Below are 23,683 nucleotides of genomic sequence, written 5' to 3' on the forward strand. Positions count from 1 at the left end.
CTCCCCAGACCCTGAAGAAGGCATGGCAGCATCATACTTACCCCTAGGGGCCAGCTGTCCTGTCTTCACATCCCTGCCAGGGTACAAAACAAAACCCTTGCAGTACCCTGACCCACACCACACTTGCACAACACCATGAGGCCACGACTTGGTGCTGTCTGTACAGATAGCCTCGAGTGAGGCTGAATGGCAAACCTCAAAAGACAGAAAAGCACTCAAATAAGGTCTCTCCCTGACCTGGGAGCAGAGAGAACTGCAGACAGGGAGCATGAAATGATGCCAGCATTAAGTATGTCAATTTAAAAGGCAGTCAGCTGCTGCGTGTACACAGAGCTTTAGCGTGGTGTAACAGATCAGAAGAAATTATCAATGAGGGTGGACTAGATTTCCCCACCCATCTCATCTCTATTCCTCTCCTCCCACACCGGAGACACAAAGCGTTTCCCAGCTCTGTTCCCCGCACAGCCCTGCTGCAGCAGTCACAACTGTTCTGTGAAGCTCTGCCCTGGCCTTTTCCTCTCGCAGCCCATCAACATGCAGCAGCATCCCTTGGCTGGTGTTGGCCATCGCTCTGGTACCGGGAGACCTTACCAGCAATGTCAAAGACCACTTCCAGGTGGCAGCTGCCTCACCTGCAGCAGGGTGCCCCTGCCAGACCCTGGCAGCACAGTGCCCAAGTGCTGGCACTCTGTGCAAGCCATAGCTGCAGCTGAGTTCCCTGCTCCTGTCTTGACTGAAGGGGAGTAGGCAGGTAATGTCACCTTCTGTTACAGCCCGTGTTTCCTCTGCAAGGCTGTTAATGCAGTGCTCAGCTCTCCTCTTTTCTCTGGTGGTGGCTGGACTAAGCCAAGGTGACACAATTCTTTCAGGTCAGGGGATGGCAGATCTTACTATTTACCCTTCCCCTTTGGAAATGTACAAAGGATTCATATAAGCAATAAAAGCAAATACTAGCCATAATACTTGTCTTCGTTAACAGGTTGCCACAGCTCCTCCGCCTTCCAGCACGCCTCCCAGCCAAGAAATAGCAGCCTTCACAAGCTATTTCAGCGCTGTCTGTCGTGCAGAAAGGGAGGTGGCACAGGGCTTTTTCCTCAAGCAAAGCAGCAAGACAGCACACAGCGATGGTGACTCCACACCAGGGTAAGGTGGGGAAGTGTGAAAATGCTGTCCAGATAACTATTACTCTGTGCTGAGCTCTGCTATGGAGCCGGGGCAGGACTGGTGCCCAACCTCATCAAAGGCAGCGTGACACAGCTGCAGATTCATCCCCTTGGAAAACAGCCCTGTGCTTAATATTCACTGTGCTGTACAGAGTCCCCTTCTATCAACCAGTAACAGAAAATGACATCCCAAATCAGTGCATAATTAATGAATGACCAGCATAGAGCGCAGCATCCCAATGGGAAGCCAGGGCCATAGTTCAGAGAAACACATTAATTTCAGCCAGTTAAAAAGAAACACCTAAAGAACATACCCCCTGCATACCTCTCATCGCAGCGGTTGCGTTTGCACCAAGGAAAAAGGACAGCACTCCCAGGGAGTGCAACAATGACCTGCATGGGGCCACGTCTTCACCAGAGCTCAGTGCAGCCAGGGCTGGACCTTTTGCAAAATAACCACCCACATCAGGCCGGCCAGCCTCACAGGGTGCCAAGTTCTGTGCAGGCTTGCCTCTCAAAGCAGGCAGCAAGAACTGACCAGGAAAAGATGTTACTGCTACACACCCTCCTCTGACAGGCTCTGTGCCGAGGCATGGGTGCGGGACAGCACGAGCAAATACTCTCCAGCACACCCTTGGATGGAGAGCAGGGGGGCAATGGCTGGACGAGCAGTGTTGCTAGCCCCCGACAGCCCACACAAGAGGAACAGGCTGCCTGCATCTGACAGCTGAAATACCAAAAGCCGGAAAGAAAGGTCCCTTTCTCCCATGTCCCCAGGTGGCAATACCTTTTAATGCTATCCATTGGCACATGCCACACATTCTTGAAGATGTTTCACCACCCCCATGTGGGCAGAGGATGGTTTAAAACCAGGACTGAGCTTCTGCACATTTCTCATTCACTCCCTCTGTGTTATTTGGGCACCAGGAACAAAATTACATGTAACCTCACTGCCCTTCCACAGGAGAAACCCTAAGCATGTGCCAAACCTGCCTAGCTTTGCACTGGCATTCAGCAAGCATTCTCAGCAGTTGCCTTTGGGTTAACCTGTCCTCTTCAGGGAACGGCTCTGATGTTCGTGTCTTCAAGCCAGAAGACCTCCATGCACACTAAGACCAGCACTTCTAACAGCAGCCAGGAAAAAGAGAACAAGCAACCCAAATGACAGCCTCCCCTGAAACACCACAGCAGTTTAGCCAAAACAAAATCCCAAGAGTGATAGGAAAAATAACCTAAATTCTCTGTGGGAAATGTAGGAACAGTTTCTTTGACAGCTAGGTGCTCCACAGGGAGGACATAAAGTCAACCTTGTGCTTCACCACTCTGTTCTGCATTGCCGCCGTGACCAGTGATGCCAAATCTGAGTAATCAACTCCAGCTGGCCACAACAGCCATCTCCACCAGCCCATGTTTTCACAAATAAACATACTGCATCCAGGAGGCAGTGGGTAATTGCATACACCCATTTGTCTTCCATTTTTAAGGCTTGCACAGAAAGGCCTTCAGTGACAGAAAGCCCTCTTGGTGCAATAGATTCACAAGGCTAATAAAAACGTGTTTTCAGCTTCACAGCTGACCCCAGCCAGAGCCAATGCACCTTCCCAAAAGCACATGCTGTAGTTTTCCAGCCCCTCTTGACTCACAGTCTCACACCATCATTGCAAAAACCCTGCTGAAGCACGCTCCTGCTGCCCGCTACCATGGATCAGGGTGCAGAACTGCAAAGGGTTTCACTCCAGCACTGCCACAGGGTGTGTCTTGAGAATTCCTCTCTATGCAGGCTTACTCCCTTATCTTCATTCCCATTTTTATGTCTAAATCTGCTCAGACTGTCACCTGTTTGCTCTGCTTTTATTAACATTGCCCCACTACACCCCCTCAACCAATTAAACTCCCATTCCTCTAACATACACACTTCAATTACAGTAGGCAGCTCACCAAACGTATACCGCGGCTTGCTCAAGGTTCATTTAATGTGAGCATCTTAACTTCATCTGCCAAGCAAAACTACAGGCTCCTCCTGAAGTTGTTTTTGCCACAGAACATGAATGTAAGGAAGGAAAAAATTACCATGTTAACAGCATCGTACATCTTTTTTAAGACTGGAGCATGCAGATGCATTTCAAGGGTCCATACGCAAGCTGTGTAACAAGACAGAGCAACGCTCCTGCATTTCACACTGCTAGGCCATTGAGTCATTGCAGAGAATAGGTGGGGAAGCAGAAGCACTGGGAGGAGGTGGAGGATGCTGTTCAAAATATACAGCAAGTCATAAAGAATTGCTGTCAGTCAGCAACGATCAAAGGGGAACGAACACAATTTTTTGGGGGGAGCCCACTCTCTGTTGCTCTCTTGCTTTGAAAAGCAAAAATAACCACAGTCACTTGATACCTAATCACTGTAACAGAGCGGATACAAACCTGCGCATTACATAACCTGCCACCCACAAGTCACAAATGCCAATGTAAGAAAGCAGAACATTTTCAGGTTTATCTCAAGGTTCCCAGACTGAGTGCACGACAAGAGATAAGGCATGCCAGAGACTTGTAAACACGTAACAAAATAGTGGGGTAACAGGAAAAGAAGCAATCCCCTCTGACAGCAGGTTATGATACTCTGCTTGCTCTGGGTACCCACCTACCATCTCAAGGGTGTGCAGAAATGTCTTTTTCATTTATTTAATATACGAGAGGAATGGGAAAAGGTGAAGACATTGCTGAGTTATGTATGGGGGAAGCAGAAGATGCTTCAGTAATCCTGCAACAATGTTAAGGGACAATGCTTTCACCCACAGAAACATCTATATGTATTTCATGTCTCACTTCGCACACTGTAAATGCATTCAGTGTGCTAATGAAATGCTCCGGCCAACACAAACTTAACAGTGATGGGCGAAGCGCACCAAAGGAACGCAACCTTCTAGCCACCAAAAAGTGGGGGCAGAAAAGGCTGTATTAGCATCCACTTGCCCGCACTGTCCCTCCAAGCTTCCCCAGGAAGCAGTCTCCCGGAGTTGTGTAGAATTAATTTGTTATCAATGCTGTAAATATATATAGATTCAGCCTTTCCCGAGTGCCTTGGTAAGAAGCCTACGCAAATGACAGTGTATCCTACCCAGAGATACTCCTGCAGCACCCCTGGGTCCCGATATCAGCGTCACTCCTCTGCACCCTACTGTCCTTCAGAGAGTGCCCTGGGTATGCTGCTTCCCGCTGCCGCACCACCTGTGCCCTCAGCCGCACGGGGGTACTTACAGGCCATTTGTGAACCAGCGTTGAGCCGCTACGTTACAGCCAGAGACACTGACTGTAAACTCTTCTGGGCTGAGTCTGCCTTTCTCGCATTTGGCGTTGTACAAACTAGGCACGTCCTGCTTCAAGACCAGGCTCCTGGATGTTATAAAAGAGAAATTAATATAATTTTCCACCTTAGGACCAGAGGGGTGTTTTGCAGGCTTTGACAGCGCTGTGCTCTGACCCGCGCACCTACGTCAGCCCGCAGTGACTTCCGCGAGGTCCCACTGGTGCCACGAGCAGGGCTCAGGCAGTCATGGCCCTCAGCCTGCACCAGGCAAAGGAGGCAGAGGCAGGAGCTGGGTAAGGCAGAAGGTGCTCATCCAGTTTAAACAGAAATAGCTGGGTCAGCAGGTGGTAGAACCAGCTAGGAGCAGCCAGGACTTAGGACTCAGCGAACTGAGGAGCGCTGCATTTTGCCGGTGCTGTGTGTTTGTTTGTCCTAGGGACCCCATTCTGCTTGGGAGCACCCACGGCAAGATTCAGCCCTCCCAGCTTCTTGTGACTTCAGGAGCTGTATGAGCCAGGCAGCAACCAGCCCCCAGCAAGTCCTCCCAGTGCAGGTGTGTTGGACTGCCCATGCCCCAGGGCAGAGGTGCTCAAGACTGGGGCCACTTTAGCCAGACCTCTCCTGATATGCAAGAAAAGTCTCCAGCAGAGAGTCTTAATGCAGACCCAACCCCACAGTCCCACACCATCACCACAAGGCCACATTTTCCCCTTACACAATTAGCCAGCCCTCTGGTCTGGGATGCCTGTGAGAACAGCACTTACCCCAAAGTCTCAGCCAAACCCCAAAGTGAGAACTGCTGGAAAACGAGGAGGGCTATTTATGTCCTCATAAAAGACAGCAAAGCTCTCCCTGCTGCAGCTATGCTGTGAGGAAGGAGTCTCTGAAACCTCCTCCTTGCTCTGCAAGTCATACACAAATGCAGGCAGGTGTTGTGTCAAAGCCCAGGAAGTCTGAGGCACCGTGCAGACAGGCTGTCCAGTGACCACCCTCCACCTTAACCGCCCCAATCTAATGACCATTGCCTGAACCAGCAACAAGTAGAACAGGTGTTTCTCCTCTTGTAAGGTACAGTGATCTTGACAATGATTGATAGAAGTCTGCAGACGTGTTTTATTTGCTCCTCAGTTCCAAAACCATGAATGCCTTCAAGCATTTCCAATGCGCATGAGCAAGCAAAGCCAAGACACACATTACAACAGAAAGGGGCAGACGCCTGCCCGAAATTTCTGTCCCATTATCAGGAAAACAACGTAAGTGTTGGGAGCAGCAAAGACCACACAACAGGGAGGTGAAACCTGGCAAAGACAGATACATCATGTTGACTTACAGATAAGCTTTGAAGGTAAGGAAAGACAAACTAAGCCCAGAAGAGCAGACTTCACAGAGCAGTTATTCCTGGTTATAGCTTCTCTTCCTGTACTTCATGGATGAGAGAGTACATGCCTTGAAGGCCAGAACAGCTCCAGGTTTCCCTCCCCTTGCTACCCCACCACTGTTGTTTTTTTTTCCCCAACAAACACAAAACACACACTCAAGCTACAGAGCTTCCCATGCAGTGTAAGCAAGGCTTTTCCCAACAGTTCACCTTGTCTTTTACCTCTCTTGCCCCTTCTACCCCTCTTCTATCCACTGTTCGGAAGCACAAGCTCCTTTCTTCACTGCACTTTGCAGCTCTATGTTTTTGAAGAGCTGTGCACTGTCCCCAAAGCAGCATTTCCTTATGCTACACCAGTGGGCACCACCAGCTGAAGCGTAAATACCAAGCAGCCTGCACATGCCAGTCATGGGGAAAACACCCAAGGCCCGTGAGTTTTCAGGGAGTGTGGCACAGCACATCGAGCTTTCTCAGGACAGTTTTCCCTCACCAACCTCTTCAGCCTGAGGACTCGTACCTCCTGTACTGCTCACATGGCAAACAAAGGTCCTCTTCCCCTTGTATTGACCACCAAAGCACCAGAGAAGCAGCAATGACATGATGGGCCAGAGGGTAAACTGCAAGGAATGGACGTGCAGTACCCATGACTTGCCTTTTGTCATTACTCTAAGGTAGCCCTCTCTGGCATACAGACTGTCAAGGGTACGACCTACCCCACGTGTCTTTTAGCTCTGTTTAAACCTGTGGAAATCCTTTGTCGTGAGACAAGGTAAGCAATCACATAAGCATTTCTGTGGCTTTCACCACTGATGCACCAGTATTCCTTATTTGTAGGAATTAGTTAAATTTATTTACCACTCTCCCAGGCTGCTGCAACCATTAATCGCTGTTTGCAAAGTGCTCAGGTGAGCTATGAGGAAGGTGCAGTACAGCGTTTCACTTCATGCAAACCCATTGAAAACATAATAGAGGGAACCAGGGAACAGCCTCCACCTGCTGAACAGGGGCCAAGCCTGCAAGGCTGCTGTGACCAGCCTCTCCAGCACACCCAGAGGGCTTAAACATTCTGCTCCCTTTTGAAATATTTTCAGAGACAGGCTTGCCTGTAGCACAAGAGATATACATTAAATTAAAAACCACATGAAACCACCTCTAAGAGCATTCAGCCGCACCAAGACCACACTGGGGAGGCTCTCCTTGACAAAGCTGTGGCCACCTCCAGTGGCTTGGTCAGGCAAAACCCACTCCTGCAGTCCTGTGGGGTCAAAACTGACAGGCCACTTGCTGTTCTGGCTCAGGCAGCCATCACTGCTGATCCCCACAGTTGCTCATGGGGAGCAGGAAATAAGATAGGGAGGGCAAAAGTTCTCTCCATAACTACCTGGATCTGCCCCAGCTCAGGAAATTGAAAGGGGGATACTGGACACTCCCCGCACCATTGCAGCAGACTGGCCCAAGTTCCCCAGGCTTTTCCTCCCTTCCCACTGCTCCCTGCAGGAGAGGCAGTCCAGACCTCTCCTAACAGCACCAGAGAGCACCTCGGCCTCCCCTCCCACTGGACTCGCTGACCATGCCACCTGTTCCACTGGGCAGCACAGCACCCAGGCACTGGGGAGGAAGCCTCTGTTTGTTATGTGTGGTGGGCAGGGTGAGGAGCAGGCTTCCCTTCTGCCTTGCACACAGGACCTGCCCTCCCTGAGGGAGCCAGGTCTGCACGCCTGCCAAAGGCAAACACTTCTCAACTGAGCAAACAGCACTCTTACAGAGAGACTGCTGCTCTTGTAGGCAGCTCTCCCTTGCAGGCACGACCATCCAGAGGCATCCAGAGCATTAAAAATTTGCATTAAACCCCATGCAAGGTAATCTATAGATAGTTTAACAATTCCTTTCATGGCTTCTGAAGCTTCATCACTCTTCTTTTCCTCTCCTCCCTCCTCCTCGTTACTCCACCCTTCTCCCTCCTCCTGTTGCCTTTCATACCTCTCACGACACCTTCATCCCCGCACCTCAGGTGACCACTTCTGCAACCTGTGGGGACCCAAGGTGAGGGGAGCCAGGCACCTAGGGAACTTTGCAAGTCTTCTTGGGACAGCAAAAAATATCATTATCCCCATTTTACGCAATGGGGCCAGTGAGTTGCTCACCGAGAGGTCACATGGGAAATCGGTGACACAGAGAAGCGAACATTCAGAGTCCTGGTCCAAGCCCTCTACTGCAGCAGCAGCTTCATCACCTGCCAGCCACCCTCCCTCACAGTTTATTCCTCCCAATATATTGCTTAGGATCATCTCCCTCCTTTCCCACAAACCTTTTTCTCTGCTTTTTTGGTCCTGCTTATCCTGCAATCAGAGCTCATTGTTTCAGCTTGGACTGTAAGATCTAGATCTTGAAATGCTTTTGTTGGGCCAAACCACAATCTTGCAATCTCGGGCTGCCCGGAAATGGCTAGGGGTGGAGAGGAAACCACGGACATGACATTACTTCCAAGAAAAAACAATTGAAAATGTTGGTGTTCATACAAGCACACATCCCTGCTCTGCATCTGAAAAGCAAACACTGCAGCACAAAGAATCTTAAAGAAGGGGAAATGAAACAACTGCACTGACTTCTACCATCCAGGCTCAGAAAACGCTGACAGCTGGACACGAGGAACAGAATAAGCAAATAGTTTGACTTTTAACAGTACAACAGTGAAAACAGGAGCCAGACGTTTCTCAAGCAAATACGAGTCCCCATTCTTTACCCTGTTACCCAGAGGCAGAAAGCCAGCAAGAATCAAGACCTCTTCTTTTAGGCACTTTTATCCATTTGACAAGACATGACAGGCGGGCGATATGTTGGGATATACCTTTCGCACACTTCCCTCCTCCATATTGAGTTGCTGTTCATAATTAACCATACACGTGTACATTGCTATGGCGTAAGGACCATGTGAATATTGATCGGACAGTCCTTAAGGTCACTTTAAAAAAAAATATAAAAAAATAATAATAAAAAAAAGGCAGGAGGGCAGAGCAGCTCAGAACTCCCCCAGGCTTTCCAGCCTGAGGACTCTGAACCAAGCACGCTGCTGCAAGAGAGAGGTAAGGCTGAGGTGCCAAGCGACCCCATCACCCTGGGACACCAGCGCCCAGCACCGCCTGGTCTCATTCTCTCAGAGGCAGGATCAGGATCTTGCCCGTCCTTCCCCAGGGAGCCCAGCAGCCTCTCCCAAAATCTCCTCCCCTCCCGGGAAGGTAACGGGACACAGCCTGCACCTCAGGCATGCCGCCGGGGCGTGGGGGCGGCAGGACCTGTCCCACCCCACAGCCCCAGCCCAGGCGCTTCCCCAGCCGCGGGCAGCGGGGTGCCCGATGGCCCTGCCGAGCCCCGCCACCGCCAGGTCCCCAGCGCCGGCGGACGCCACAGGGGGTTCGGACCCGCGACCCGGGAGAGCCCCTCCGCAGCCGAGCCCTGCAGGCCCCGGGCCAAGCGGCCCCAGCCGCCTCACCCGGCCCGCGCCTCCCTGCCTGCCCCAGCAGAGCTCGGCACGGCCAGCGCGGGGGCCGGGGCTCCCGCCGAGCCCCCGCGGTGCCCCCCGCCGGGCCCGCCCGGCCCCCCGCGGCCCCGGGCAGCCCGGCCGCCCCCCGCCTAGGCCGCCCCCCGCCGGGGGCACCCAGGCCACGGGCGGGGCAGGGGGCGACGGGGCAGGGGGAGCGACGGCCGGCGGGGGTGCGCGACGGGGCGGCGACAGCGCGCCGGGAGGGGGCGGGGGGAGCGGGGGGTCCCGACGCTCGTCCCAGTCGCCGCGGGGGCGGCTCCTACCTGCGGGCGGCTCCGGTGGCGGCGGCTCCGGCCCCGGCAGCGGCGAGTGCGGGGCGGGCTGGGCCGAGCGGGGCGGGCCGTGCCCGGGGAGGTGGCCCGGCATCGCCCCCGCCCCGCACGGGCGGGGCCTGCGGCCGCGGCGGCCGTGGGGCTGGGCTCGGCGCGGCCGTGCTGTCCTGCAGCCCCGCCGGGCCGGGGGCGGTGGGGTGCGGCCGCGGCGCCCGCTGCCCACGTCTCCGCCGAAACCGAGCCCCATGCTCAGCTCCGGCACCGGGCGCGGGCCCGGGCAGGCTGTTCCTGGCACCGCGGCGGGGCGGGCTGAAATCGGCCGCGAACGGGTCCCTTGTCTGTCGCCCCCCAGCCCGCCCGCCGCAGTCCCGGCAGCACCTGCCCAGCCTGTGGCCCTGGGCAGCCCTCAGCCGACGGGGAGACCCGAGGGAAGCAGCCAGCCAGCAGCAAGAGACCGCAGGAACAGCCTGTGCCAGGCTGCCCCCTGCCACCCCCTTGCCCTTTCCGAACGGACGGTGGGCTTCGTGGTCACCGTCAAGCCTCTCTGCGGTAGGAATTTTGAGAGGAAACATTCCCAGCAAAACAGGTTGGCAATAGCCGCTGGGGAAGCTTTCCTGGGGTGGAGGGGTCCCTTCACTGTCTGACCTTCGTGGGGTTAAGTCAACATAAGCCTACCACCTTTTTCTCCTCTCCCCTCTCTGCCAGGCTGGAGCAGGACTGATGTGGTTATTGACTGTCTTGCTTATTCTCCTAAAATGCAGATAAGGTGTCACTTATTCCAAGTTTTGCCCTGGCGCTAACACTCAGGAAGCAACACAAGATGGCCACCCACCTAAATCCACGCCAGGCCCCGGCAGCGAGCCGAGTTACACACCAGCAGTGTATCAGTATTTTATACAGAGTCTTCCTAGTGCCCGAGGAACGCTCCTTTGCCCTGCAGCTGCGGCCCTCGTAGCACACCCTGGGGAGTTTGTCTCTCTGATCCCTGGGGACTACAGGCCCTCAGAGCACGTGCAGCACCAGCAGGTCCCCTGAACGCTCACCAACATGGCTGTGTCTCTGCAGCGGTGGCACTGCTAAGGGAGAGGACAGCCACTCTTGTAGAAAGGCAACTGCTGTGTATGCTTTTTGGTGTTTTAAAGGCTGAGGGAGCTATTTTTAGAGCTGAAATAACCTTCTTCTTGCTCTGCTATTTCAAATCTTACGTTATCCTGGACCAATAAACGGCTCTTCGCAGCATTTGCTTTTTGCAGCCCCACAGGGTCTGGAGATCTTGGCTAGGTTTTCCCTCTGCGTGCACCGACGTTGCTGCCTCATGGCACTGCCACGCTAAGGAGCTGCAGGCCACCACAGGTGACTGCCAGGTGTGGCTTTCCTTGGGCAAGGAGGTGCTATTGCCCCCATGTCACCAAGGCAGACCCCAAAATCAGGTGCCTGGAAAAAAGTTTGCTTGAAGTATCAGCATTAACCGCATCCCTGGCTGCAAGGCTTCCTGCCACAACAAAAGTCAAGAAAGCTCACTGCGAAAGTAACAGAGGTGGGGGGGAGGTCTCTGAGTTCAGTAACCTCTGGCTTTCCACAGCTGAGGCTGAAGAAACCCTTCTGTCAAACAAGCGAGAAGTAACAGCGCTCAGCCCCAGCGATTCTGGCCAGAAAGGAAAACACAGCGACTAATCAGGAACCACCTTAGTCACTCCTGTCGTCAGCCAAAGCTGGAAGGAAAACAATGCAGCATATGGGATTTTAAAGCAATTTCATTTTTGGTAAACTCTGAGCGTCTGAGACATTTTGTTCACAACTCTTTTTGGAGCAGATGGTGTCCCTTTGAGTGCTGGAAAATGCACAATTCTGACAGGCCTACCAAAGACCTCTCAAAAATGAAAAAATTGGCTTAAAAAAAGGGCACAGTCTGGGGACAGCGTGTGCTAGAGCCCACCTGGTGCAGGACGCAACGGAGGTGTAGGGAGTAGGGTGCTGTTACGTGGGACCACGGGGATATTTCCTGCAATCCCTTCTTCACAGGACACCAGTCCCACGGGAGGAACAGCCCCTCTACCGTGAACCTTGTCCTGCAGCATCCCCCCACCAAGGGGTGCGTGGGTGCAAAGGTATGTAGGGAGGCAGGGCATGTGGGGGCATTGCTTTTGAACTGCGTCCCACAATAATGCATCACCTACCTCACTCACAGTAACGCTGCATGTCTCAAAGCCTGCTGCAAGCTCACCTTGGCCTGTGGAGTGAGTCTTCCCTCCCACATATCCACCAACGCTACCATCACAAAAATGAGTAGCCATAAGGACGTTCCCCCATCTCATTTGGGGTTCCGCCTGGCTTTCCCAGGGGTGGGAGTGCCAGAGGCTGACACTGATGTCCCTCCCTGCTCAGCCCATGTCTTTGAAGACACGATTTCAACGATGCTGGTGTCCAGGTGTGGCAATGCTCCTGGGACACTGTGAGCAGTGCATGACTTCTGCCCCAGTCCTCACTGGGTTTTCCTGCTGGGCCACTGAGACCCAGTGGCAATTCACCCGGCCTGGAAAGGGGACCTGCTCCAATGCAAGCGAGTGCTCAGAATTATGGCTTTGCTTTGCTGTCTGCTAATTAATATTTCCTCCCCCCAGTGCTTTACAGCAGCTGCATGTTCCGTGTCCAAATTTCACCATATGAGTGCTCTTCACGGGGACCGAACTATGTGTCATCTCCACATCCGCTTTCTTCCAGCAACAAACAGGGAAAAGGGAATTGCTTTGAGTTTGCTTTCAGTCCTGGGAAATAGATTTACCACCTGGTTTTCCCATCCTGCTTCTTTCTGCTCTAAAGCTTGAGCAAGACCTGGCAAGAAACATCACCCACCCAGAAATGGAAGTGGTGGGGGAAAGGGGCCAGGGAACACTCAGCAGCAGCTATCAGAGCTGCTCCGTACCCTGATGCATGGGCTAAATACAGTGCCTAAGCAACAGTTTCTCAGTTTGTTAACCCTCATTTAATTAGCCAGATCATCTCTCATCAAAGCCATCTGTTCCTTTATCCAGCTTTTTAACTATTGTGATAGACTTCATTTCTCCAGGTGTCCCATTGCTAGACAGATACCGTCTGAGCATGCATGCCCTTGGCTTGGCATTAACAGGTGTGCTCAGGATTTGCTGGAGGGGCGGTCACCTGCAAGTGCTCTCTCTCATCCTAAGAAATATTCCCAGATCCCAGCCCTCCCAGATGAACTGCTCCCTCTTCCCAGCTCACCCGCATGATCTCCACTCAGAAAAATTCACCAAGATTTGGGACTGGAGCAGCAAATTGAAGTGACTCACTCCATCTCACTGCAAGAAAGTGGCACCATTTAAATGGTAAGAATGGAAATAGAGAAAATGGATACAAAATTTCCATTTTTTTTTTTCCATAATAAGAGAAGTCAAAAGAGTTACTGCTGTGATGGCAAATACATCAGATAAAAACAGGACTTGCCTGTGAGACAGTCAGGATCCGAACTGTGAGGAGGAAGCCTTGAAGCGCAGATGAGAGCTGCAGTCTGGTGTGCCGTGGCCCCAGCAGACACGTGTTCTGGCCTGGCAGGACACTGTAAAAAAGACAAATTATTTTTTTTTAAGAATAATGAGATTAAGTAAAATAATTACTTCCTATTATTATGCTATAAACACTAATGGAATTATGTCAGCCAGGAAAATTTAGTACCCCCTGTTAATATTGACGTTAGGCATTACTGCACAGAGAGAGTAGGCACCATTTCACGTACAGTTTTTATCTGCCGCTGACTAGAGCTTTTCTCCCAGGCCAAGGTCTGCGAAAGAGTTTGTTTGGTTTTGGTTTTGTTGTTTGGTTTTTTTTTTGGTTGGGATTCAACTGCTCATCTGCTTCTCTTTCGGTGGTGGATTTATCTTTACTGATGCAGCTGGTGTGGGGCGGGGCCCCATCTTTACCTGCTTTGGGGCCATACCTTTACTCTCTGCCCTTTTGGCCTTAACCTCAGCTTGGCCATGGCTGGTGCATGAAGTGGGGAGCAGCGGCACAGCTCCTGGCACGAGGCTGCAAACCGTTTGCCTCCCTGGGACTTGCTATGGCTGTACCAAAGCCAGCAGGACTGGATGGGTATGGTGGCAGCCGGCACGCAGAGCAACTGGACAGGCCTGCCAGGGTCAGCTGAATGCAGATTTGCAAAACCAGGGTGGGAATTCTGCTATCACTTTCTCAGAAAAAGCCTAAACCAGGGTTTAACTCTCCAGGAAGCAGGGCAGCAGGAGCCGCGCTCCATAAATGCAATGCACCCCCATGTGTGAGGAGTGATTTAAACAGCAAAAGCCTCTCCAAACAGTTCTGCCGGTGCAGGGGCACCCTTGGGTCCTCCACAAACTGAGTGCTTTGCTAGGTTTCAGGGGTTTTGAATTTCTCCCCCAATTCCCCCCACCTAGTAGGGCTGGCATCGCCAGGTGTGTGCCCCTGGATGCCAGACATTTCAGCTCCTGGGCTGGGCACCACGGAGCCAAAGCATTGTGGGAGCTGGGGCATGTGGGCATGTGTTAACAGATGTCTGCTTTTCCCACTGGGCTTTGCTTTCAATTTTATTTTTTATTCTTCTTTTAAAAGAAGATTTTACTGGGGATTGTACCTTGATTCCCAGAAATGCCCCAGAAGGTGATGAAAAGGAGCCCCATAACTCCCTGCGAGACCCTTTCTGCATAAGGGTATAGCTATGAAATGGTCTGGCAGCAAAAATATCGAGGTAATACAAGTCTGGCCCAGCTATGCTTTTGGGGCCACAGCCTGGGAGCTGATGCATCATCATCAACTGCATCAAGAATCCCTCCAAACTGAGAGCCCTCCCACCTGCAAATACCCCAAACATCAGCTGACCAGAGCCCGTAGGTCTGTCACCATGTTTCATGCCTGGCATGGACTCCCAGGCTCACATGGACACAGGAGACCTTTCAGACCTCTTTTTTTCCTGGGAACCTCCCACCTCAACAGCTCAGTGTGATACCTGAAGCCAAGCTGCATTTCCCATCTGCTGGGCTTACTTCCAGAAAGCTGCCAATTCCTGGGCCTGAAAAATTATCACTGCTAGCCAGAGGACAGCAGTCACCTTGTGCTTGCACGCTGCAGAAGCAGATTGGGATGCAGATATCACCAGGGGTTGCAAGGGAACAGCAGAGCCACTGGAGGGAGTGGGCAGAAATCCACCCCCAAGGACCCATGCAGCCTCCTCCACATATTGCACCTCGCCGCCAGCCACCCCTGCTTTCACCAGCTATTTTTAAACCAGCTCAGGGATACGGTGACCAGCCTAGTGCTGGCCACACACTCTTTTCCCACCCCAGGCCCCTGTGCAAAGCTCTGCACCCGAGTGCCAAAGGACTAAGCGAAGTTGCGGTGCTGCCACGCAGGACCCTGGCACAGCACCTGGCCCACTGGTGCAAAGCAGGACTGCCGCCAGCGTGGCCGTGGGGCTGCCGGGCAGGAGATGGCACAGGACATGTCCCCTCCGCTTGGCTGCTCTTGACACGTATCTTCAGTGCCAGCGCTCACCCTCTCACCACAGCCCCTTTCTTGAGGTGTAACTCCAGCACCAGCAGGTTTTGCTCACACTTGCCTTCTGCTCTGAGGGTTACCTGAATGCAGCCCAGCCCGTGTGCCTGACCACAGCAAAGATGGGATTAGATGGAACCTGGAAGCTCATCGCAACCTTGACCTCATGCCACACCCTGACGGTTGTGTTTGTACACAGCCCTAATGGGGCTTCATCAATATTTGCGCAGCCGAGTACATGCTGCAAGTTACAGCTGAAATTCTCTTTTAGCGACTGTGCCAAGTCCCAGGGCAGATGAGCCACCCCGTGACAGGAAGCAGGTGACCTGCTTGGGGGTTTCTGCTTGGGAGTGGAAGGAGCACACGACCCCTGAGGCAGCACTGCATTTCCTAAGGGCCCCACCAATTTCGGGGGAAAAAAAGGTAAAGATCCAGTCCCTGCTGCATGACAAAGCCTGAGAGCCTGGAAACAGCCTACAGGACAGCGTACAAATACCTCTTCTCAGGTGGTGTTATTCCAGATAGTTCAATGTGCTGGGAACAGTTAAGAGACAACAGACAATCAGGCACTGCCAGACAGTCAGGTCTTAGGGCTAAGTTTGACAGTCACCGCATCCTTGGTTTAGCCCAGCCTACAGCCAGCCACCAACCCGCAGTCCCTCATTGCTTTTGTGCTGCCCAGAAAGTACTAGTGGGGTCCTCTACTACTGGATCAGCAGGAGAGGTACCAAAGTCCACAGAAACGAGCGCAGCTCATGCCTCAGCACCCACCTTACCAAGGTTTCTTTACTTTCAGTTTTTCAAAACCATGGGTGGTTTGCCAACGGTTTCAACATCTCAGATCCCTGAATCTGCCTGGAACTGCTGTTGCTGCTATACCCACGGGGAATGCTAAAATAGAATAAAAATTACCTTGTAATCTCAGGTAGAGAGGTTCAGAATGGCATACCTCTTTACAGGGCAAGTTACTCTTCTTACACCATGTACTTGTCAGAAATCAGATTAAGGAAGTCCAAGTAACAGCAGTACAAAAAAAAGATACAAAAGGATCTCAAGTATGATAAAGATCAACAGGAAGATGTGTATCCATATGCCTGTAAAGAGCATTCACTGCAGTTCTCCAGCCAGGAAACTGCACAAACAAAATCATGGGAACACCAGTAAGATTAGGCATTTGCTCGTCTTCCCAGCCTTGCTCTTACACTCAAACATGAAGTCCACACCCACTTCCCACGTAATTCTGAAGGCTGGTTCCCAATGATTTTTGCCACTCTCCAAGTGCTTGTCAACCATGCAAAGAAGGAAGGAACAGCACTATCTTTGTAACCAACAGGTCAGAAACCTGCCAGCTCTGGGAGTCCAATTCCACCCTCTCTGGCAGGCACCCTAGGGGGTGGTGGGGAGGCATCTCCCACTCTACTGTGTGCGATTCCCATGTCTGTCAAACAGCCCCAACTGTGGACGAATGCACATCAAGACATGACTTCTGGCACACGCAGGTCTTCAGACATATCTCGGCAGAAACAAGGAGAACTTAATGCAAAATCTAAACAAAATACTTAATAGGTTTGGTTAAAGCATTGTCCTTGTCACATTGGGCTGATATTGTGCTATTAAATTGTGATTTTCACATGCAAGAACTTGCCACGGCTTCCCTTCAAGCTTATGTCAGCTTGCATTTTCTTTTTTCCCCTTAAATCAGCTTGGTCATTAAGCCCAAAGTAATCAAATCTCTCTGTGCCCTTCCGTTTGACAGCACTCCTTTTCCACTGATGAGGCAACCAGAAACGCTGAGGGGGGAGGTATTTTGGAAATGCTGCCCCGAGTGAATAGCTGGAAATGCCAAGTGAAACACCGCTGTAATTCTGATGTGTGATGCACAAAGCTCTTTGCTTTGGGAGATTTTTAAAATAAAACACAGCCGTCAGTCTAACTCGTAAATGTTTATTGTAAATCACTCAAGAGTTTACACATCATTAATGGCAAAGTAACACTGTTAAAACACCTGCTGGATGAAATACAGAATAAAGACAACTCTATTATATTATATGGCGTCATTTAAAAAACAAGAAACAGAACATAAAAGAAACCATTTAAATTTTATTTTCCAGTTCTTTCCTGAAAATATCTGGGTCTGAGTCTCAGTTATCTCAAGATCCCTGCCTTGCCCAGGGCATCGGCCACACAGCTGGGAAACAGGCACTGCCTCTCTGAGGGACAAGGCAGTGACCTTCTTTATAAATGAAAATCATGCCCTCTATCTTCAAAAGTGCTCCAGTGCTGACAGTACAAAGCCTCTCTCCTGCACTGGCTAACATCTAACACAAAGGGCTATATGTCCCATTAATTCCACATGCCTTTTTTTTTTTTTTTTTTTTTTTTTTTAAACAAGGCAACTGTTAAAATTCAGATGCTACATAACTGTCTTTATATTTTGCTCAGAAACCAATGGATGTTGCATGCAGCTGAAATATTAGTAGAGACTCTGACTTAGACAAAGGTCAGTTTTCTAAGACCCACTAGTCAAAGGCAGAAAAAAGAAATTAAGAGGCCTCTTGTGCAAAAGGAGCTAAAACATGCATGCATGGATGGCCATGACTGATTAGGATATAACTTAGGTCTCCAAACACTGAAACCGAAGCTTTATTTGGCTTAAGACATGGTTGAGCTCTGTACCTTTACAAATTACGATGCATACGCAACACAAAGGAATCATCTCAACATAGCATCGGATGGTATTTTGGCCTGTACAGAGACTAATCTTCAACACAAAAGCCTGCTCAGCAGTAAATGGTTTTCATATTTAGCAAAGACGACAGAGCACTGGGCTGGCTAACAGGGCTAACAAAAACAAGAAAGCAACTTTTCAAACTAATGTCTGACTAAGTTTAGGCTGATTTTTCCCCTTGGTCATTCTGGTTTTCATCGGTGTCGTTACTGTCCTTTCCATTAGTCTGTGGCTGAAACAACACATTAGGCCCTGCCCCATCCCCTCTGAGGGATGTGTCTCAAAAGCGTATCTCATTAACAAAAATCTCCCTTAACTGCACTTGGAAAGGATAGTTAAGTTTCTCCAGCCTGCCAAAGTTTACCATGAACAAGCAAATTACAATGTATTTCAGACATGAACTACAGTGACTAAAATCAAATCTCTCTCCTGTTTAACTATAATATTAAATAATATATAACATTTTTACACTTAATAGTCTGAAGTTTGGACATAAGACACCTAGTAAGGAAAAAAAGCTGGGGCCGAATCTGTTCCTAGGGAATTAATTTGGCCCAACTGATCTGAAAAAGCTAATTTTACCCAGAGGAAAATAAATCCACCACAGGCACAGGGGTGCATGCACACCCACCCACCCACGTTCACGACAGTGCTGGCAGAGCAAAGCGTTACTTTTCAAGCACTGCCATCTCCAGTCCTTTCTTTGCGAGCCTCGATCATATCCTTCGGAGCCTGTCTGCGGTCAGTGACCAACCCCAACCAAAACATGAAGTCAATGAACCAGGTGGTGGGGTTAAACTTCAGGCCCAGCTCGCTGGCTGAGTAGTCGAATGGGAAGGTGTGGTGGTAGTTGTGGAAACCCTCACCTGAAAAAGAGAGGGAGTTTAAAGACCACACGGCTGGCACATCTGTGAACTTAAGAACACGCGGGTGGGACACCCCAACACCTGCTTCCCAAGTCCTGAATTCAGTGCAGGTTATGCTCCACACCTGGCTAAGGGAGACCTCTGTGGCAGACCCACAGCAGACTCCATTCCAGTGCTTTGGGCTTGGCTCCCCAGTAGGAAGAAGGGGCACACCCCACCCCTTGTGCTCAGGGAAGAAAACAGTCAGTGCTTGAGGAGGGGACACACTCAACCGAGTGAGAAGCAGAGTCACTTCTGCTGTGCTGTCCCCAGCCAGCTGTTGAGAATAGAGGGCTGCTACTGTGAACACATCTCTGCCCAGAGGCTACATGGCATTATCTCAGTGTGGGCACCATGAATAAAGCCAGGGAGCCTTCCTCTAGGATGTGCAAGCTCCGGCCTCTTCCACGCCTTGGCTCCAAGTGGTGTCCAGCTGCAGGTGCCCAAAGCCCTGACCAGGGTGCAAGAGGATGGGGTGTCACTCAGAGTTTGCAAAGCTCTACCCAGAGCTACAGCACTTACCAATGGCTCCCACAGTGACAAAGGTGTTCTGCCTGGGGCTGATGTACTTGTCGTAGGGGCGGTTCCCGTACATGTGAGCGGCGCTGTTGACCAGCCAGGTGACGTTGAGGGAGATGGTGTACCGGAGAATGGAGGCAAGGAAGTACGCGTTCCACAGACTCTCGCCCCAGAGGTACCACGGCACAAAAGTAGGGATCACAAAGCACATCAGCACAACTGAACTCTTGTAGTACCTGTGGGGAAAGGACACCGTTACTATGGTGGGAATAACAGCTAGGATGAAGAGAGGTGGGATCTCTGGAGACTGCCAGAAACCTCTGGCATAACCTGGGTTGGTCCCATAACCAGGAGAGCAGGGAATGTTTCAGATATCCACAGTCATGACATAATTTTTCCAAGTGTAATTCAAAATACAAAGACAACTTGAAACCCTGAAGCAGCAAGTTAACAGTGGAGCTAAACAGCTGAGACACAGTCTCAAAGCCAACATCTTGAGCTGAGCACCTTTAAACCTGGGGAAGGGCACAGCTAGCTGCACACCCTGCGCCTAGGGTCCAGCTCTGGGACCGGAAAAGCCCGGGGCTTGGCGTGGCATTGGTGGAGCTGTGTCAGAAACACGTTCACCACTAAGAGCTGGCACAGACATTCCCTGTGTCCAGATCAGAAGGGAACCCACAGCACAGGGCAGGAGTGCTCCTTTCTACACCACTGCTGCCACGTGAGCTCCAACAGCACCAGCAGATCCAAAGCAGCTGCCAAGAGACCACAGGCACATGCTAAGAGCGAGGAGAAAGATGCACCTTGGCCTGGGAGCCAGGATTACTGCTGCTGTCCCAGCCCACTGGCTGGCACTACCCTGCCACTCCTTCAAATACCAGACAAAATCAAGTGTGCGGTCCAAGATGGGGAGGGAGGAAGCTGAACAGCCTGAGAACAAACAGGAAAACTTCACGCTACGGCTAAAGCCACACAACCATGTAAGGGAGGGAAGAGAAAGCGCAGGATGCAGGGAGCACAGAGGTGAAGAGCAGTGACCAAAGTGGGAGAAACAAAAAGAAAAATTGTGCTGGGAGAATTAATCCAAGGCAAGTGGAGAAGAAAGGGAGCAGCTCAGCAGCAGTGGGGAGGCAAAGCCAAGAGAGAGGAAATATTACTCTAAAGGGAGAAGAGGCTAACTGCGCTCAGAAGCGGAGAGCAGCAAAACCTGTGAAGAATGAATCTTGGGAGAGGACGCACTTCGTCTGTGCTGGCCCTCAGGTGCCAAAGATGAGTTTGTAAAGTGAAATGTGCTCTTCTGCATTAAGGCCGTTAGTGATTACAGCATTTGCTCCAATGATCAAAGGAGAAGGCCAAGATGCCAGCAACTTCTGCTGTGGCTGTCTTCACAGCCGGCCCTAGATTTTTGGAAGAGCAGAGGGACAAGGACAGGGCTCACTGCTTGCGCAGCAGAGCCTGCAAGGCCAGTCAGCAAGCATCAGCAGCATAGCAATAGCAGAGGCCAGAAGAACAGCAGTCCTAATGCCTGCAATCAAGGTGGCAGGGATACCTTAAGGGAGAAAAGGGAAAGATAAAAGTATGGAATAAGCCACAACCAGACAACCCACCTCGCGTGAGGGCCAGCGCTCCCACTTACTTTCTTTGGAACCTGACAACAGGGTCATCCAGCAGGTCAGTGAAATCCAGTTTCCTCCCCTTCTCTATGACATCCCGATGCTTGCGCACAAACAGCCAGCCGATGTGGGCGAAGAAGAAGCCCCGGCGGGCATTGTGTGGGTCCGCGTCCGTCTCAGAGTACTTGTGATGCACACGGTGGTCTCTGCTCCACTCGTAGATGTCGTTCTGCACAGAAAGCATGCAGGGTGAGAGGAAAGAGGTTGGGTGCTGCTCCAGCAGTACCACCCCCAGCTCCTTCCCCTCATCGTAACAACAACAAACCCCTCTGACCTCAAAAAAGGTTATTGACTAAAGACATCCTGAGGTACCCCAGCTTTGCAGCCAGCCAGCCCATGACACTGCTCCTGTCAGCGCCCACAGAATGGGACATGCTCTGGGGACTGGTGACACGGATTGGACATGTCCCAGAGCTGGAGATGGCTGGACACCAACAGCTTCTTGGGAGTTACCATCACCAGTCTGCCCTGGTCCCATGTCCTCCCTGGGTGTTCACTGTACGAGGACAGACACTGGGCTGGAGGGACCAGGTACACACACATTTACACTGTTATTCTATGACCCTGCCAGGGGGGAGCTTGCACATTTATTTTCAGGGCACTACTGTGCACAGGCACCCAGTTCTGGCATCCTTTTTCTAAGCTGGTTGTGGCTGGTTACCACTGATGCCCTCCAGGCACAAAGGCAGCACTGGAAATGGGACAGAGCTTGTAGAACACTACACACGCCTTTTCCTAATCTGAACAAGAGCTGAACTTGCTCAGCCTTTTGAGGGGATGCATCTTCCACACTAAAACCAGCACCTCCATTTAAATTACTGCTCTGGTCTGCAGGGATGTGCACAAGAGCACAGTCTTTGAGTACTTAAAGGAGGCCTACAGGGAATACACGGAGGGACTCTTTTATCAGGGACTGTAGTCACCACAGGATGAGAGATAGTGGCTTTAAACTGAAGAGGGTAGGTCTAGACTATGTATCAGGAAGAAATTCCTTACTGTGAGGGTGGCGAGGCACTGGAACAGGTTGCCCAGAGAAGCTGTGGATGCCCCATTCCTGGAAGAGTTCAGGGCCAGGTTGGATGGGGCTTTGAGCAACCTGGTCTAGTGGAAGGTGTCCCTGCCCATGGCAGGGGGGTTGGAACTAGAGGACCTTTAAGGTCCCTTCCAACCCACATCATTCCATGATTCTATGATGAAGACACTAAAGGAGATGTGCCTGTTTTATGGGAAATCAAGTCTTGCATTTGCAGCCAGAAAGGAACAAAAGTCTCAGACCCATCACATCAGCTCAGCATTGGATCCAGGCAGGATACAAAGCAAGTTCAGTCCTGTTGCTGTTCAAGCTGTCAGCAGGGATGGGGGACGGGAATGCCTTATGGCTGTAAATGGGATTATGTGGATTGCAGGGAGTAAGGGATGGACTGCAATTTCAGACCCAGGTCCATCAAGTGAGACTTTTTGAGTTTTCTCAGCTGCAGGGATTTCGGCCCCCCAGTTTGCTCTGCAGGATGCACTGGCTATTGGACTAAACTTGTGGGTTTTGCAGTGGTGCTAAGCTATTAGTGCAGGGCATTGTAAGCACGTACAACACAACACAAAACACAGGCCACACACTTGTCTGTGAATTTAACTGCCCAACACCAGCACCAAAACATGGAAATGTTAGTTAATGCCAAGATTCACAAAAGTGTGAACTTTAATCAGAGAATGCTTAGCGGAGTGTGCTTTCCTCTGCTGTTTCCAACTTTGTACAGCCAGGGAGGTACACATGCAGTAATAGCCAAAGAAAGGAAGGGCTCAGGTTACTTTTAGGAACAACAGTAGCACCCACAGCCACCAACCACAGCAGCTTTGCTGCTAGCAGAACTAAGCCAGCCATTTGCGGTGTCCCTGTGAAGTAACCGCAGTGCAGCAGCCACCAGGGCACTGAATATATTGCGGGACGTGGTAAGCCCAGCCTAATGACAACTGTGTATATCTGTATTTTGTGAGACAAAAAGCCCTAGGCTGAAAGCATCGCCGAAGTCATTGCTCTTTCTCTCAGCTGCCAACATTGCTGCTGTTGCTGCTGAGGGGACTTCAAACTACAAAGAGAAGCTGAAGAATCCAGCTCAAATGCCTCTGTGTCCAATTTCAGCCTTGCAAAGATGCTCTCTTCCTGCCAGAGCCCACAAGGGACAAGTGAAGAACAAAAGCCCCTGAAAGATGTCGGCTGTACTGCACTCAGTTATGCTCAGTCCTGTACCGTTGTCACGTCATGGCTGCAGTGACACTGGGAGTGGGCTGGTGATGAGGGTAAGATTTTTCTGCAGCACTGACTCATCTATGCCATTGAGAGGAGGCAGTAAATATCAGCCCCTTACCAGTGCTCCAGTATGTTGCACCTTAACTATCCCACTGCACAAGAGAATAAAGTAAACTGAGCAAAGCAAAGCAAGCCTCCAAACTCTTCAGTGAGAACAAGGGGAGTTCTTTATCTTGCTGCCATCTTATTTTTTTCCTGCAGAGAAATGAAAAGGAATGAAACCCTCTACACTACTTCAAATGGCTTCAGTGGGAATATCCAGAAGACTGGAAAAAGCCAAGATTAAGTCATTTAAAAATAAAACAGGGTAATGCAAGAAGCACAGCTAGGAAAGATCCTTTCTTAACCAGAATTTTTT

General features: G+C 51.1%; 2 protein-coding genes and 1 long non-coding RNA gene across 15 annotated transcripts in view; 1 reads left to right on the plus strand and 2 right to left on the minus strand.

Annotated features, from left to right (window-relative positions):
- Window positions 1-9,701, minus strand: part of TMEM150C (transmembrane protein 150C) — a 25,439-nt gene extending 15,738 nt beyond the window's left edge. For 3 of the 6 annotated variants that reach the window (XM_037395236.1, XM_037395211.1, XM_037395228.1), the window contains exons 1-2: window positions 9,649-9,701; window positions 4,418-4,552 (exon numbers count right to left, since the gene is read on the minus strand). In XM_037395236.1, coding sequence (XP_037251133.1) covers window positions 4,418-4,424 — 7 coding nt within the window. In that variant the 5' untranslated portion in view covers window positions 4,425-4,552; window positions 9,649-9,701. Of the gene's footprint in view, window positions 1-4,417; window positions 4,553-8,626; window positions 8,645-9,648 lie in introns of those variants that run through there. The other 3 variants (XM_037395219.1, XM_037395252.1, XM_037395245.1) reach the window with 3 other exon arrangements.
- LOC119151407 lies at window positions 8,635-17,242 on the plus strand. Of its 7 annotated transcripts, none has more exons than XR_005105412.1 (3): window positions 8,635-8,927; window positions 9,003-9,080; window positions 10,010-17,242. It is a non-coding gene; the product is annotated as an uncharacterized LOC119151407 (long non-coding RNA). The 7 variants fall into 7 exon arrangements; XR_005105413.1 differs by lacking the exon at window positions 9,003-9,080 and having other exon boundaries at window positions 8,728-8,927; window positions 10,010-13,001; window positions 14,260-17,242; XR_005105416.1 differs by lacking the exon at window positions 9,003-9,080 and having other exon boundaries at window positions 8,728-8,927; window positions 10,010-13,001; window positions 16,952-17,242.
- Window positions 17,124-23,683, minus strand: part of SCD5 (stearoyl-CoA desaturase 5) — a 31,532-nt gene continuing 24,972 nt past the window's right edge. For both annotated transcript variants that reach the window (XM_037395155.1, XM_037395163.1), the window contains exons 3-5: window positions 20,984-21,189; window positions 19,351-19,583; window positions 17,124-18,789 (exon numbers count right to left, since the gene is read on the minus strand). In XM_037395155.1, coding sequence (XP_037251052.1) covers window positions 18,599-18,789; window positions 19,351-19,583; window positions 20,984-21,189 — 630 coding nt within the window. In that variant the 3' untranslated portion in view covers window positions 17,124-18,598. The remainder of the gene's footprint in view (window positions 18,790-19,350; window positions 19,584-20,983; window positions 21,190-23,683) is intronic.

This window comes from Falco rusticolus, chromosome 1 (genome assembly GCF_015220075.1).
Source record: "Falco rusticolus isolate bFalRus1 chromosome 1, bFalRus1.pri, whole genome shotgun sequence".
Classification (NCBI taxonomy): domain Eukaryota; kingdom Metazoa; phylum Chordata; class Aves; order Falconiformes; family Falconidae; genus Falco; species Falco rusticolus.